This window comes from Acanthochromis polyacanthus, chromosome 3, assembly GCF_021347895.1.
Source record: "Acanthochromis polyacanthus isolate Apoly-LR-REF ecotype Palm Island chromosome 3, KAUST_Apoly_ChrSc, whole genome shotgun sequence".
NCBI lineage: Eukaryota > Metazoa > Chordata > Actinopteri > Pomacentridae > Acanthochromis > Acanthochromis polyacanthus.
Window position 1 is genome coordinate 27663915 of NC_067115.1, and position 14965 is coordinate 27678879.

At 39.2% G+C, this 14965-nt stretch overlaps 1 protein-coding gene across 1 annotated transcript; it reads right to left on the reverse strand.

The window, feature by feature from the left end:
- Positions 1-278: 278 nt before the first annotated feature.
- On the reverse strand, positions 279-10262 carry mogs (mannosyl-oligosaccharide glucosidase). The gene is made up of 5 exons (XM_051945180.1): positions 10124-10262; positions 6669-7032; positions 4720-4943; positions 3675-3868; positions 279-2771 (listed from the first exon to the last, which is right to left on the reverse strand). The coding sequence occupies exons 2-5, from the start codon at positions 7015-7017 to the stop codon at positions 1001-1003; spliced, it is 2538 nt and encodes an 845-aa protein (XP_051801140.1). The 5' UTR covers positions 7018-7032; positions 10124-10262; the 3' UTR covers positions 279-1000.
- Between the last annotated feature and the right edge of the window lie 4703 nt (positions 10263-14965).

The window sequence follows — 14965 nt, forward strand, 5'->3', positions numbered from 1 at the left end:
AGAGTTGTCTGTTTAATTTATGAGAATCTCAAGTGATACTTTTATCCATAGCAACACCTAAGAAGTGATAGATGATCAATTACAAGCACCTCGCTGTGAAGGAGTGTCTGAGCCATAACAACCGAGCTCAAATTATAAAGGACAGAGCTAGGAGGTAATTTTCTTTCTTCTGTGTTTCGAGCAAAGATTGTAGCTTAAGGCTTAGATTCAATAAGCAATTTGCTCCCAATAGATGTAACACACCAACATTAGCAATAAAGTTCAGGCTTGACAGCAAATATTTTAAAAAAATTTATTGTTTTTGACAAAACAAAACCAATGTCATGGTCAATGTTGTATTCCCCACCAGTCAAACCATGAGCTGTGCATACAAAATATGGCTGCCTTTGCAAGCAGTAATTTTAGAAACGTTGACCAAAACTGGATGTAATTTTTTTTTCAAAAGACTGTGATTTAACAATTAATTAAATATCAAAATGATCAGACATTAAGACAGAGAATGAGAGATGTGATAGAACAAAGAGAAAATGGCAGTTGCAGAAAAAGGCCCTTATTCCTCAAGTGAACTCACAACTTGTTTAACTTTTCCAAGAAACTTGTCTTAAGACGTTGTTCTCTCCTCTAGTGTAAAAGCATGAATCTTTCCTTAGCAAGGTGAATCTGCATTTTCCTTTGATTAAAAGGCTGAAGCAGTGAAGGTGCAGGCAAGTGAAGTGGTCATCAAAATAATTGCATTAAGTTAAATGCATCTGAAGTGTTTAACTGAAGCACTAAACAGTGTTTGGCTCCACAGCATAAGACAGCGTAGCTTCACTCAACACTTGTTTTACACTGCCCTTCACCTTTTGCTTAGAAATGACAAAAATCAACTTCTCTTCTGGATTCTGTTAATATAGTCAACCAGACCATATTTTTTTTCCTTAATACTCACTTTTGTTCTAATCGCATACAGATAAATGAAGGCCAGTATCTTAGAAAGTATGAGATGAAATCTAGAGTATCAGTACTGCTCAGCCATCATTAATACCGTCAGGGCTGACCAGCCAGTGAAGGGGTGGCTTCCTTGGCCCCTACCAGTGATGTCGTTGTACTGTTCCCAGATATATCCTGTATCAACATACTGTCTATAAACATTATTGATAATGTTAGTCCTGAGTTCCTCATGAAGAGCAGCTGCCTTCTCTTTATACGGCCCTTCTGTCTTACTATAATGGTGGAGGGCTCTGACTGCCAAGTAGTTGATGTTAATCCATATTGGTCCCCTCCAGTAGGGGGCATCGTGTTCTGTGTTTCGCCTCATATACAAGGGATCGGCCTTCGATAGTGAACGCAGGCCATAGGGTGTCCACAGCTTGTTGGAGTCTCTCATGTCTTGGAGGATATGTTCCAGTTTGGGTGAGTCAGGCTGGAGGATGTGCAGTAAGAAGGGGAACAAGCTAACATAACCAAATGCATTGACAAACTGAGGCTTGGGGTTCTTGCGGACAGAACGCACAAGACGTGCCACAGGGAACTGATGACGAGGCTGTCCAGGAGGTACGTACACCTTCTCTCGCATTAAAGATACATTCTCTGTGTGGTTGCCAAAGTCACTGAAAGCACGTAGTTGCTCTGACCAGTACAGTTTGTTGACCAGGTTGTTGTCGCTGAGCGCATCATGTGAGCGTTTGTAGTCCTCATGGGGCTCACCTATGAGCTGAGCTATGCTAGCCATGATGCCTGAGGACAAGGTCATCCAGCAGTGCAAATCAACATGTCGCTCTTCTGCTGAAGGGTGTGAGGCCCGTGGGTAGTCATCCAGCCCAGAGGTCAGGGTCTTGGGATTGAGGAACAGATTGGTGTCCTTGTCGCGCCCACGCCACCGGTAAGAGTTGGGTAGGGGCCCTGTCTGTGTGGTGTTGTACCATTCAAACCAGGTTTTCAGCCTGGGGAAGAGTCGCCGGAGGAAAGGCAAAGTTGGTTGCGAAGCTGCCTTGTCTGGATTTAAGGAGAGCTGTTCAATAAGTTCCTGAAGAGCTAAGAACAGAGTAGGTGGATTGGCATTCTCATTCCGCTGAATGATAAATTCACCTGGGACTTTACTACGAGCCTCATCACCAAGAATCTGCTCGCGAGGAATCCAGCCCTCCACATTCATCAGGTCTATCCAGTGGGCAATACTCTCCCTTGTTACCTGGGGATCCCACTTACTCAGCAGTAGCTGGTGAAAGCCCTCATCCCAAAGGAATCCTCTGGGAAAGAAAGACCGGGATGGGACAGCAGTGAATAAAGCACTTTCTGGGTACAGGAGTGGGTATTCATTGTAGACTGACTGTACCAATGACTGGCCATAAAAGTAACCCATTCCACCCAACATGTTGCTGAGTGCTGCCTTGGCAAATTTAATACGCGCCTGACTGAAACCTTTGCTCTCAAGCCCAAAGGTTTTCTCAAACTTTGCGTTAAACTCAGCTTTCCTCTTCTCCAGCTCCTGAGTCATGATGGAGCCCACCAGTTGGTTGGGGCGACTGTGGAAACTTCCAGACTCAAACAAAACTTCAATCTGGAATGGCATTTGGACAGTAACCTGGTGAACCACAAAGTCACCTTCTTTCCTTGTGTCAGCAGGTTTCTGTTGGCTTTGATGGTGGAGCGGCTTGTAGGTGTCTACAGCAATGTAATGCCTCTTCTCACCAGAAGGAGGGCTGTAGACAAACCTGCGGTTCAGACTGTGCTTCACTATTTCAGTCAGGTTCTCCAAGCCAGTAAAGACAGTCTGAAGGTAGTTGTAACTGAAAAGATAAAAATGTAGTGTAAACTGTAATTTGTTTTCATATCAATTAATTAGAAACGGTCAAACAAAACCTTAAACTGAAAGATATGCTTAGGTAGCTGTAGCACACTGTAGCTTTGCTTTTGCCATCTTGTGTTGCTCAGGTGACTCAGACCAAGCAACTGATCACTATAAAATCCAACCTTAAGGTCTATTTTGGACTATATCATCCACATTTCTACAATAAATTCAAATAATATTTTCACAAAGTTCTGTGCATACTGCAATTTCTATTTTGCCATGCTGGTCTTGTCTGGCCCTCTTGAACATGGGAATTATTGGTGCTCCTTGCAAATGTTATGAGCAGAGAGCCAGAATAGCCCTGAGCTTGCTCACCATAAAAAATAACGGTAATTATTTTGACAGAATGGACAGAACCTTTATGGAAAAGGTCTGGCTTTCTTTGGCTTTTCAAAACTTATTCACATGTTCACATATAATGACATATTATGCTAAAATAAAAATCAGAGTTCAAAGATCACACTACAGTACAAGATAGAAAGATTTGCATCACTTTATAAATGTAAGGCTCATTCAAATACTGTGTCTTTCTGCTACACTACAACTAACCACATGCTTTACGACAGAAATTTTTAAGAAGTAGTTTTTTGCTAGTTTTTATGTAAGGAAAGATCATTACATCCTTACATTTGGGTTAAAAGAGTTACTATTCATTGCTGCTTTATTACAACATTTTGTCATTTTTCTATCAAGTTTTAACACTGCAAAATCTACCTACAATCAGTAGGTTAACATTTTTTTCATTAACAAAAGCCTTTTGGGTCACTTGTTGCAGCTGAGTACTAGCAGATATTCTAAACTAGCTTCTTTGTCTTGGTCCTGAGACTAATCATGCGTTTACCTGGCATATTTAGCGCTGGACAATTCCCCAGTCACAGGCTTTCGAAAGGTGATCTTAAAGTTCCCAAGTTCCTCTGAGAAACCAGTGATGGAAGCGAGGCGACTTCTCTCCTCCACGTGAGCCTGCAGCGAGCCCTGGGTGTCTGTTGCAGCGTAAAACATCAGGGAGATGACTGGCGGGTAGGGAGCAGAGCTCTGGTGTGTAGAGATGGAAAAAATACAACAAACAAAAAAAAAACTCAGCATCTTATAATTCTGACTACATTTTACATAAATAATAGCCTTATGCCACATAAAATCTTGGTAGTTAGTACTGTTGCATTGCAGCTAGAAGATCCCTGGTTCGCATTCCGGCCATGCCAGGATCTTTCTGCATGGAGTTTGCATGTTCTCCCTGAGCATGAGTGGCTTTTCTCTGGGTACTCTGGCTTCCTCCCACAGTCCAAAACCATGCTGGGGTTAATTGGTAACTCTAAATTGTCCGTAGGAATGAATGTGAGTGTGCTTGTTTGTCTCTCTGTGTAGCCCTGTGATAAACAGGTGACCTGTCCAGGGTGTCCCCTGTCATCATCCTGAGTCTGCTGGGATAGAGTCCCGCCCTCCAGGCGACCCTAATGAGGCTTAAGCGGTGTGTAGATAATGGATGGATGAATGCCACATAAAATACAATGCAGGGTGGGCCATAAGTTTCCATACATAGGAAAATGTATAATGTATATTTTTGTATGTTCCAGATACCCTAGCAGATGCGTTTGACGCTATCTTTGGGGGTACTTGAAGGCCAGGGTGTATCAGGTGAAGATACAAGACATAAGTCATCTCAAGGAATGTATCACCAACGCCATTACAAACATAACTTCAACTGTGCTAATGTAAGTTCATCAACATATGTTTTCGAAACAATGGTAATCATATAGAGCACATTATGTAAATAAAAACGGTTGTCTAACATAAAATGTTTATTTTTCCTATGTATGGAAACTTATGGCCCACCCTGTACAATTTACAAACAACTGCACATGCACTAAATCTGAGTTACTACTCACATGCTGTTTGGCTGTGATCCTCCAGGTCCAGTCTCCTCCATTATCTCCTCCCATCCTCTTTACAAACTCTGTGGTGAGTGTGAAGTTGTTGTCTCGAATTTCTTGCACACCAAAGGTCATCCCATCATGCATCAGCCAGCCATAGCCTTGCAAATGATCGCTCTGCTCACACGTGTGCCTTAGATTCATGTCAAAGTCAGAGAACTGTCGCATCCACATCATGCCTGAGGAGATATGAGCATAAAATGAAACCGATTAAGTTGTGAAAATGGAGGATGCACAAATAGAGCAGCTGTCAAATTATGCTCCAAATTATGTGGTAAAAAAATATTTGTCAGCAGTTTCAGATAAAAGGTGCATCCAAAAACTCTCTGACTTCATGCACCATGTTTTCTGCCAACCTTTTATTCATAACAGGAGTACATACTTACTGCTACTCTCCTAGTACTGAAAACTGTAACAACTAACTAGCAATATTGGCAATCCAGGGTTAACACTGCTGGGAACTCTGGTCGAAATTTACTTGAATTTGACAAGTGCCTGGGCTATTGTCCACCCTTTCACTATTTCAGTGGTACAAAGTACTGAAATTTTAATTAATACAATAATGAAAATGTTTGTAAAAACTATTAAATATCAAAGGGACAACTCACCCTAAATAGAATTTAGCGTGTGGTATTCCACTTTAGACATTCATTCAGGAAAATCTGACAGTAAACAGAGCATGTACAAACCAAAAGGTCCCGTGTCTAGTATTTACAGTGTTTTATAAAATATGCACTGTGACTAATTAGTCACTACCTCTGTAGGGGTCCTAAAACGCTACATCCAAATTCAACTAATTTCTCTTTGGTGTTACAGCCATAAATCAGAATAAAACTCATGATGCGACATAAGGGTCGATACTGCTTTGGATTTTAGTAATATAAAAATACAATTTAATCCCTTTACATTTAGTTCCCCCTGTTAATCTTGCCCTAAGGAGCTATAAGATTGGAGGAAAAAACATTGTATTCCACACAGTCTGACAACATAAGTACGGACTATACAGGGTGACCCAAAAGTTTGGAAACAAAGTGTAACTGCAGTGTCTATTTGAGTTGGGGGTGCATGAATTCACTCTCATTTTACCCATTTTTGTTGTAGCATAATAAAATAACTTAAAAGCATAGTATCTGCCGAGTGCAATAACTCGGAAGAAAATTAATAGAACCATAAGGTACAGGTATGCTGGAGCATAACTTCAAAATGCAGGCCATCAGTGTCAGATTTCAAAACTCTTGATGGTAAAGTATCTGACAGTTTTAATTTTTTTAAACACCAAAAAGTACCATGAGGCAACATTTACTGGCCAGTTTGAGGAACCTTCATAAGCATGAATGAAGATACATTCCAGAAGATACCAGTGTAACCAGTGTAACCAGTTGGTGGAAACGGTCCGTGTACTTTACAGCCATCCGTTTTCCGGATTGATATGGGTAAACGAAAAACGGGAAACCATCCGATTTTCGATTTCCGTTTGGATGAAGGTAAACCGGGGGGGGGGGGTGTCTGGAGAAATAAACGTGTCATCCAGAGGTCGACCGCCCCCTGCTACGTGTGCGTGTGAGGGGAGGAGGAGCAATTCTCTCAGTGGCTGCTCAGCCTGTTTACACAGAAGCCGATGCAGAGGCACGAAGAATAAGGTGCATGATGCTTAATGCAGCGTTTGACCGACTAGTAAAATACTAAATGTTTAATAAATGAGTAGGCAGTTAAATGATTAAACGACTAGTCGCGCACATCCCTAGTTCTAATGCTACATTGTGTTAGCTAATGGTGTTGAAAGGCTCATTAATGATTAGGAAACCCTTGTGCAGTTATGTTAGCATATGAATAAAAGAGTTAGTTTTCATGGAAAACTCCCATTGGTAGAGTACAGAAACAAACTGAGTCAGGGTGAAGCCTACCTGTCACAATTGACCTGGGACTTCTCGTTTTCATTCCAAAGTAGACCTGAGGCCTGTACGAGCCCCAGAACCTTTCTGGTGAAACCTTGGCACTGGTGCTGTTGGCATCCAGGACAGGAGGCGACGAGTGCAGTGTCGCCACCCGTTTGGACAGGATGGATCTCATGTAGAGGGCATAGAAGAACCAGATAAGGCTGAATATGCAAAGACCAATGGAGATGTTGATGAACACTTTTCCCATGTCCACTTTCTTTTTCTTCTCCTTGCGATGAAATAAGGCAGGCTTCTCATCTTTCCTTGGAAGGCTAGCAGCTTCACCTGTCACCACCCTCTTCCTCTGCCTGCCCATCCTACCCTTCTGAAGCTGGAGACAAGAGGAGAAAGATGTGTTTTGATTAAACAGTATAATTCTGTGTACCAGTGCCAAAGGTCTGCTTCAAAGAAGTCTCTTTACTTTACTAGGAAAGGATAAATATTTTACTCAAGCTTGGTCAAAAGACACGAACACATTGCTGTGGATATTTGAGGCTTTCATTAATAAAACACTTTACATTGGTTAGTTCAGACTAAAGTGCAACATGGTGATGATGTGCGGACTATTTAGGATAATAGCAATTACTGTGGTAATTAGAATTGCGGTATAGACTTCCAAAAAAGAATTACATATCTATATCTATGTGTGCTGCTGACATGTAGCATTTTATAAGTATGTCACCCTGGAAGAAGAAAAGCAGATTTGTTCAATGTGCTGTCTGAAGGATACAGAAGAAGTCATATTGTTTTCTATGATCATTTTTACAAGGAATTGTGCGGTGCGTTGGTTATTAAGATTAAAAACAGATACTGACTTTTTAAGTATGGATGGTGCACAAAGATAGAGCTGGCTGAAAGCCTGGGAGAGGAGGAAAAATTAGGACAAGCTGTAGATATGTAACAGTTTTGTTCTGTGAACAGATCATTTGGTACTTTGTTTCCTGTCTATTTTCCACTTTGCTTCATGGCATGTGTAATTGAACAATCTAATCAGACATTTTATGAATTTGTAGATGTTCTTTGCTAAATAAAGCCACTCAAATCTTGTAACAACAGTACAGAATGCGATCATTATTTACCACTTGGCATCACAGATGTACAAAGAAGCACAAACATCTTGAAATGACTGGAATGGAATTCTTTCTCAATCAAATTCTTTCATTCACCTTAGAAATAGTGAAGCTTTAGTTTTGTACAATACAGCAACACATATAAATAAAAATATAAATATAATAAAATAAATAAATCCAACCTTTAAGCTATAAACCCTGCTTTCTTCAATGTTATGAATGTTCAGTAACAGTATATTCCCAATAAAGGTTTTTTTCATCTCTCTGGGGTTTTCCTTGTCTGAATTAGAATGAGGAAGAGCTGTTTTCTGATAGTACAGCCCTTTGAGACATATCTGTGTACTTAGCTTACTTGCTTGCCGGCTTATTATGGCTGCCTGCCTGTAGCAACCATTTGTTGGCAGATTTCTCTTAAAAAGAGACCTTGATCTCATTGAGACTACCTGATTAAATTAGAACCTTCAAGCACAAAAAAATTATTGCTAATTTATGGTAATATGAGTAAGTCAAGCTGAAGTGATGCTAGTGTGTAGACGACACAAAGGCTAAAAAATAAAAAGGGATCTAAACAAAACAACCAACAGAAACACTAATAGATGCACAAGTATTTCTGCCTGCAGTGTGTCTACAGTGTACACTGTAAACTATTCTTTACTCAGCGACCAGGTTTGTTAGGTTCACGAAGCTTAAATGCAGTCTGATATCACAGCAATAAAATAAATCCTCCCTGTACAGAAGAATTTCTTGTATTTAAGCTCAAGGTTTGAGTTGCTGAAGATATTTTGGTGAGATCATTAGTTGACTGAACTTGATGGTCAAACTAAGAGCTGTCTTTAATATTTTTTTTACTGATTTTGAATTATGGCCTAATTGATACTGGATTTTTGAGCCTGACACCGATATTGATATTTCAGAGTTTGCTTTTTTTTTAAAAAAAAAAAAAAATCTAACACATTGGACAAAAGCTGTTAATTACATTTTACTTTTACATAAACGTATAACATACACACAGTCTTGATACAGATGCAATGTCTGTGTTTTTCCTCCCTTTTTTCTTGCGACAAAGATACATTTTCAGTGGAAGATTTTACAGTTTATAATTCAACTGTGTTTTTTGGTGAACAAACTACATGAAAACTAAAGGTTGACTGATATCAGCACCAAGATTTAGGAATGAAGGACATCAACAATCTATTTTGGAACCATATATATCTGCAGTATTTACAAGAGTTTCAAACTTTGTGTAGATACTTTTAGTTATAGTTTACATGTGTTTATCCATTTATCCTTTCACTGCTGATAAACTATTTCTCACAATATGTAACCGGTCAGGCAATGCTGTCAGTGGGACACTGACTGAGACCACAGACAGGTCAAAGTCACGATACCAGAGCCCAAGTAATTTACTTTATTAACAGTTGCTTTTAAAAATCATGATACTGATCATTTTAAAAATGCTGAACACTGGACTTATTAATCTCTCTATCCCTAGTACAACAAAAAGGGACCATGCTTTCATTCTTTTAGCCTCAACGTCTGGAACAAACTCCCTGTTATTGACAGAAAAGTTCAGTCAGTAACTCAATACTCAGTTTAGAAAGCGTTACAAAACCCATCTGTACAGACAGACATTTGTATAATATTTTGTATATTTACTTCACCTAGAAAAAAGGCAGAGTTATGTGACAATCGGCATACGTTTGTTCGTCTATTCGCCCGTTTGTTCACAACATCACTCACAAACAGAAAATGGATTTGGATGAAAGTTTCAGGGAAGGTCAGGAATGACACAAGGACCAAGTGATTAGATTTTGGCAGAGATGTGGCTCATAGTCTGGATCCACAGATTTGTTAAAGATTTCTGTAACGTTTTGAGATAGTGACACAGTGTCACTGTAAGTATGACAACGAGCGAACACGACGTCACATTCGGTCACATTAGGACTGACATTCCTGTGAGTCATGTCGAAGCCTTATAACCGACGTTAAGTTCACGTCATGTCACGCTAAAAAAAAAAAAAGCGGTTTAGCTAACATCACACCGTCTATGATGGCAGAAAAGGCTTTATTACGTCTCTGAAAATCATACAAATTCAACTCAGCATACAGGCCATGTTGTCCGCAAATTAAGCACCAACCACCGACACCTGTTCAACCACATTCAGCTAGTATCTACCCGCTACGCCCCAGTTGGTTGCACGCTACTAGCTAGTGCCGTGAAGCTAACGCTAGTTTTTGACACTAAAGACCGGCGGTGGCGGCATAATGCCGCTCTAATTTGTCAGCAGCTGATAAAATATGGGTCCAATTCGTGGTTCTAGCTCAATGTTCATTTAGCAAATGGGTACTGACCTGTCGAAATACGAGAACCTCAGCTGTTCATTATCCGTTGCTGGCTAAGCTCACTAGCCACTTCCTGCTTACAACTCACTTTCACTGACGTGTCCGTCGCTCGCGCTCCCCGCGGTGACGTCACCAACTACCAGAGACAGTCCACTACCGAATGGCTGCTCCTTATTAAAATAATTATATTATATTATATTATTAATGAATTCATTGTTTCTTAATTATCATTATCACATTATATATTATTATTGCTGTTATTATTGTTGTTGTAGTTATTGTTATTATTTATTATTTTTTTATTCATTTATTTATTTTTAATGACCTGAGCCTATTTACTGTTTTTGCTGATCTGAAATAAACCAGAAAGGGATTCAAAGCAAACAGCTTAGATTCTGTTTGACAGTGAATAACTTCATGAATGAGTGTCCACTTTGAACAAATCCCAAAACACAAATCATTTAAAGGTTTGAAATTGTGAAAATCCATTTCTATTGTGATTTGTAGCTTCTGTAAACTTGGAGGAGGAAACCAACATTCGTTACTTCTGCCATTCCTGAAGCCTGAACAAGATAGCCTCCCAGGTTTCCAACTGAGTTACAATTTGACCTAAGTGCTACTCAGCACTAAATGAATCAATAGTCATCTATCTCATCTACGCCCAGAGCAGGACTTTATATAATCCTGCTCCCACACTGCCCGCTGCTTTCCATGTGAGCCATTCATAAAGACCAGCTGCCTCACAGTCCACCAGATTTTTTTAAAACTTTCTAGAGTAGTCTCCACTAACTAAACTGTCCCAGCCAAGAGAAAAGCTCACCAAATGTTCTGCTGTTGGCTGCAAGAATGAAAACACAAGTCCTCGTGCACACCCAGCATCTCAGTAGCTGAAGATCCAGTGCAATACTTGCATTTTTCATTGGAATGTCACTAAAAACATTTGTGAGATTCCTTGTATTAGCTTGGTGTGCAGCAAATGTGGCCATTAACTTTGAAGACAGTGTCAAAAGTAGTGATACCATCCTGGAACTAGCAAGTAGCATGCAACCCAGCAGCTTAACTTAGCTGGCAGGTGATTGACTGATTGATTGCTGCTTAAATTGGGACAGCCTTTCATGCACAATGAGTTGGATTAATAAAATACTCCGTGGAAACAGTAAAGCTGAAGGACAAGCTGAGATTGTAGAAACTTAAAGATCAAATTGAAACCAATAAACACAGCTTAATTCCCAATAAGGCTGTTCTCATTTATATTATTTTCTTGTTCTGTTAAGCAATAGAACAAGCATGAAATAACAAATAAAACACAGCAAATTAAATCTACACGTCAACCAGCAGTCACTTCAGTGCTGTTCTGCTAGCATTTCAAAATCGCAAGTTTGTCTGACAAATGGACCACAGACACATTTTTAAAAATGACTATGCTGAGAATTTTTCCATTTAAAATGATCAAATATAAATGTAGAAGCACTAAAAAGTCTCGCACACTCAATCACATTAGTGTCAGATGCCTTGTTGTTAGCATGGTGATATCCATAGACATAATAAAGAGTCGACGCCGCTCGAGGTGCTGCGCAGCGACAAATACGGCCGCCATCTTGGTCCGGTCAGCCGCTCCACTCAGCGCTGTTTGACAGCGCATTTAATCCATCTTAACTCTGAATATTAAACTGATTTTCACGCGTTTTTTATTTTTATTTTTTTGCTGCAAACGTCATACATGTAGCTATGATACAGGACAAATGGTTCGGCGTATTTTAATATTCATAGCGGGAATAATAGATAATAATAATAATAGTTAATAGAATATTCTGATATTAAGCTCGACTGTAGACAGGTATTTTGCAAACACTGTAAACACACACACACTAATATATGTTAGAGGAGCAGATAATGGCAGTAAAGTCAATTATTTTAATAATTTGAAGAGACAATATATGGTTACGCTATATATACATATATAAATAAAATACTGACTAATGAACACATACTTCTATATAAAACAATATATATATAATCATTTTCTGATATATATATTTTAATATATATGTATGAATTATATTGATAGTCTATATATGATTTATATAATAATTTTCTCTGATATAATGAAGTCGATATTCCATCTATGATCTATGATTTATATATATTCATTTTCTATGATATATAACTTCTATCTATTGTTTTATATAGAAATATGTGTTCATTATTCAGTATTTTGTTTATATATGTATATATAGTGTAACCATATATTGTCTCTTCAAATTATTAAAATAATTGACTTTACTGCCATTATCTGCTTCTCTAACATATATTAGTGTGTGTGTTTACAGTGTTTGCAAAATACCTGTCTACAGTCGAGCTTAATATCAGAATATTCTATTACCTATTATTATTACTATTATCTATTATTCCCGCTATGAATATTAAAATACGACGAACCATTTGTCCTGTATCATAGCTACATGTATGACGTTTGCAGCAAAAAAATAAAAATAAAAAACGCATGAAAATCAGTTTAATATTCAGAGTTAAGACTGATTAAATACGCTGTCAAACAGCACTGAGTGGAGCAGCTGACCGGACCAAGATGGCGACCCCACCGCTCGTCAGCACCAATAGGCAGTAGCGGTCGATGCAGCGTCTACTCTTTATATGTCTATGGTGCTATCAATCAGAGAGAGTCTTCTTCCTGAAGGGGGTGTGGATAATGGCTCCGCTACTATTAAAGCTACAGAAACTGGAATATGACCGTCTAACAGGGGTTAAGCGACGTATAGATAATACACACGTGGACAAAATTGTTGGTACCCCTCAGTTAAAGAAGGAAAAACCCACAATTCTCACTGAAATCACTTGAAACTCACAAAAGTAACAATAAATAAAAATTTATTGAAAATTAAATAATCAAAATCAGCCATCACTTTTGAATTGTTGATTAACATAATTATTTAAAAAAACAAACTAATGAAACAGGCCTGGACAAAAATGATGGTACCCATAACTTAATATTTTGTTGCACAACCTTTTGAGGCAATCACTGCAATTAAACGATTTCTGTATTTGTCAATGAGCGTTCTGCAGTTGTCAACAGGTATTTTGGCCCACTCCTCATGAGCAAACAGCTCCAGTTGTCTCAGGTTTGATGGGTGTCTTCTCCAAATGGCATGTTTCAGCTCCTTCCACATATGTTCAATGGGATTCAGATCTGGGCTCATAGAAGGCCACTTTAGAATAGTCCAACGCTTTTCTCTCAGCCATTCTTGGGTGTTTTTGGCTGTGTGTTTTGGATCGTTGTCCTGTTGGAAGACCCATGACCTGCGACTGAGACCAAGCTTTCTGACACTAGGCAGCACATTTCTCTCCAGAATGCCTTGATAGTCTTCAGATTTCATCGTACCTTGCACACTTTCAAGACACCCTGTGCCAGATGCAGCAAAGCAGCCCCAAAACATTACTGAGCCTCCTCCATGTTTCACCGTAGGGACAGTGTTCTTTTCTTCGTATGCTTGGTTTTTGAGTCTATGAACATAGAGTTGATGTGCCTTACCAAAAAGCTCCAGTTTGGTCTCATCTGTCCAAAGGACATTCTCCCAGAAGCTTTGTGGCTTGTCAACATGCATTTTTGCAAATTCCAGTCTCGCTTTTTTATGAGTTTTTTTCACCAGTGGTGTCCTCCTTGGTCGTCTCCCATGAAGTCCACTTTGGCTCAAACAACGACGAATGGTGCGATCTGACACTGATGTACCTTGGCCTTGGAGTTCACCTTTAATTTCTTTGGAGGTTGCTCTGGGCTCTTTGGCTACAATTCGAACGATCCGTCTCTTCAATTTGTCATCAATTTTCCTCTTGCGGCCACGTCCAGGGAGGTTGGCCACTGTCCCGTGGGTCTTGAACTTCTGAATAATATGAGCCACTGTTGTCACAGGAACTTCAAGCTGTTTAGAGATGGTCTTATAGCCTTTACCTTTAAGATGTTTGTCTATCATTTTTTTTCGGATGTCCTGGGACAATTCTCTCCTTCGCTTTCTGTTGTCCATGTTCAGTGTGGTACACACCTTTTCACCAAACAGCAGGGTGACTACTTGTCTCCCTTTAAATAGGCAGACTGACTGATTATGAGTTTGGAAACACCTGTGATGTCAATTAAATGACACACCTGAGTTAATCATGTCACTCTGGTCAAATAGTTTTCAATCTTTTATAGAGGTACCATCATTTTTGTCCAGGCCTGTTTCATTAGTTTGTTTTTTAAAATAATTATGTTAATCAACAATTCAAAAGTAATGGCTGTTTTTGATTATTTAATTTTCAATAAATTTTTATTTATTGTTACTTTTGTGAGTTTCAAGTGATTTCAGTGAGAATTGTGGGTTTTTCCTTCTTTAACTGAGGGGTACCAACAATTTTGTCCACGTGTGTAGATCAATGGAACAAAAGTGTGCTAGGAGGAATCACAATAAACACATGTATCCCTGTGCCAAGAATGCACCATAGAGACAAGGATCAGGCCAAAACAAGGCAAAAACAAGTCAAACTCAATCTGCTTTTGAGTTGCAGGTTAAAGTTAATGTTGTTACACCTCCTCTGATCAAAAGCTGAAGATTAGCAATGACAGAAGGTACTAATACAAAAGAACGACAAGGCTGAAGAAAATCTTCTCTCGTTTAAAATCTCATACTATATGGTTAGAAAGGGGTCTAATTTAGCCAATTGTGCACCAAAGGTTGAGTTGGCTGTTGTCATGTCAGTTAGGCTCAAGGTCAGGCACTCAAATATCCACAACTTCATCATCTGTCTTCTAAGAAATCGTCAGATAGCTCTGGATGGTCGTGTTCAACAACATGATCCCAT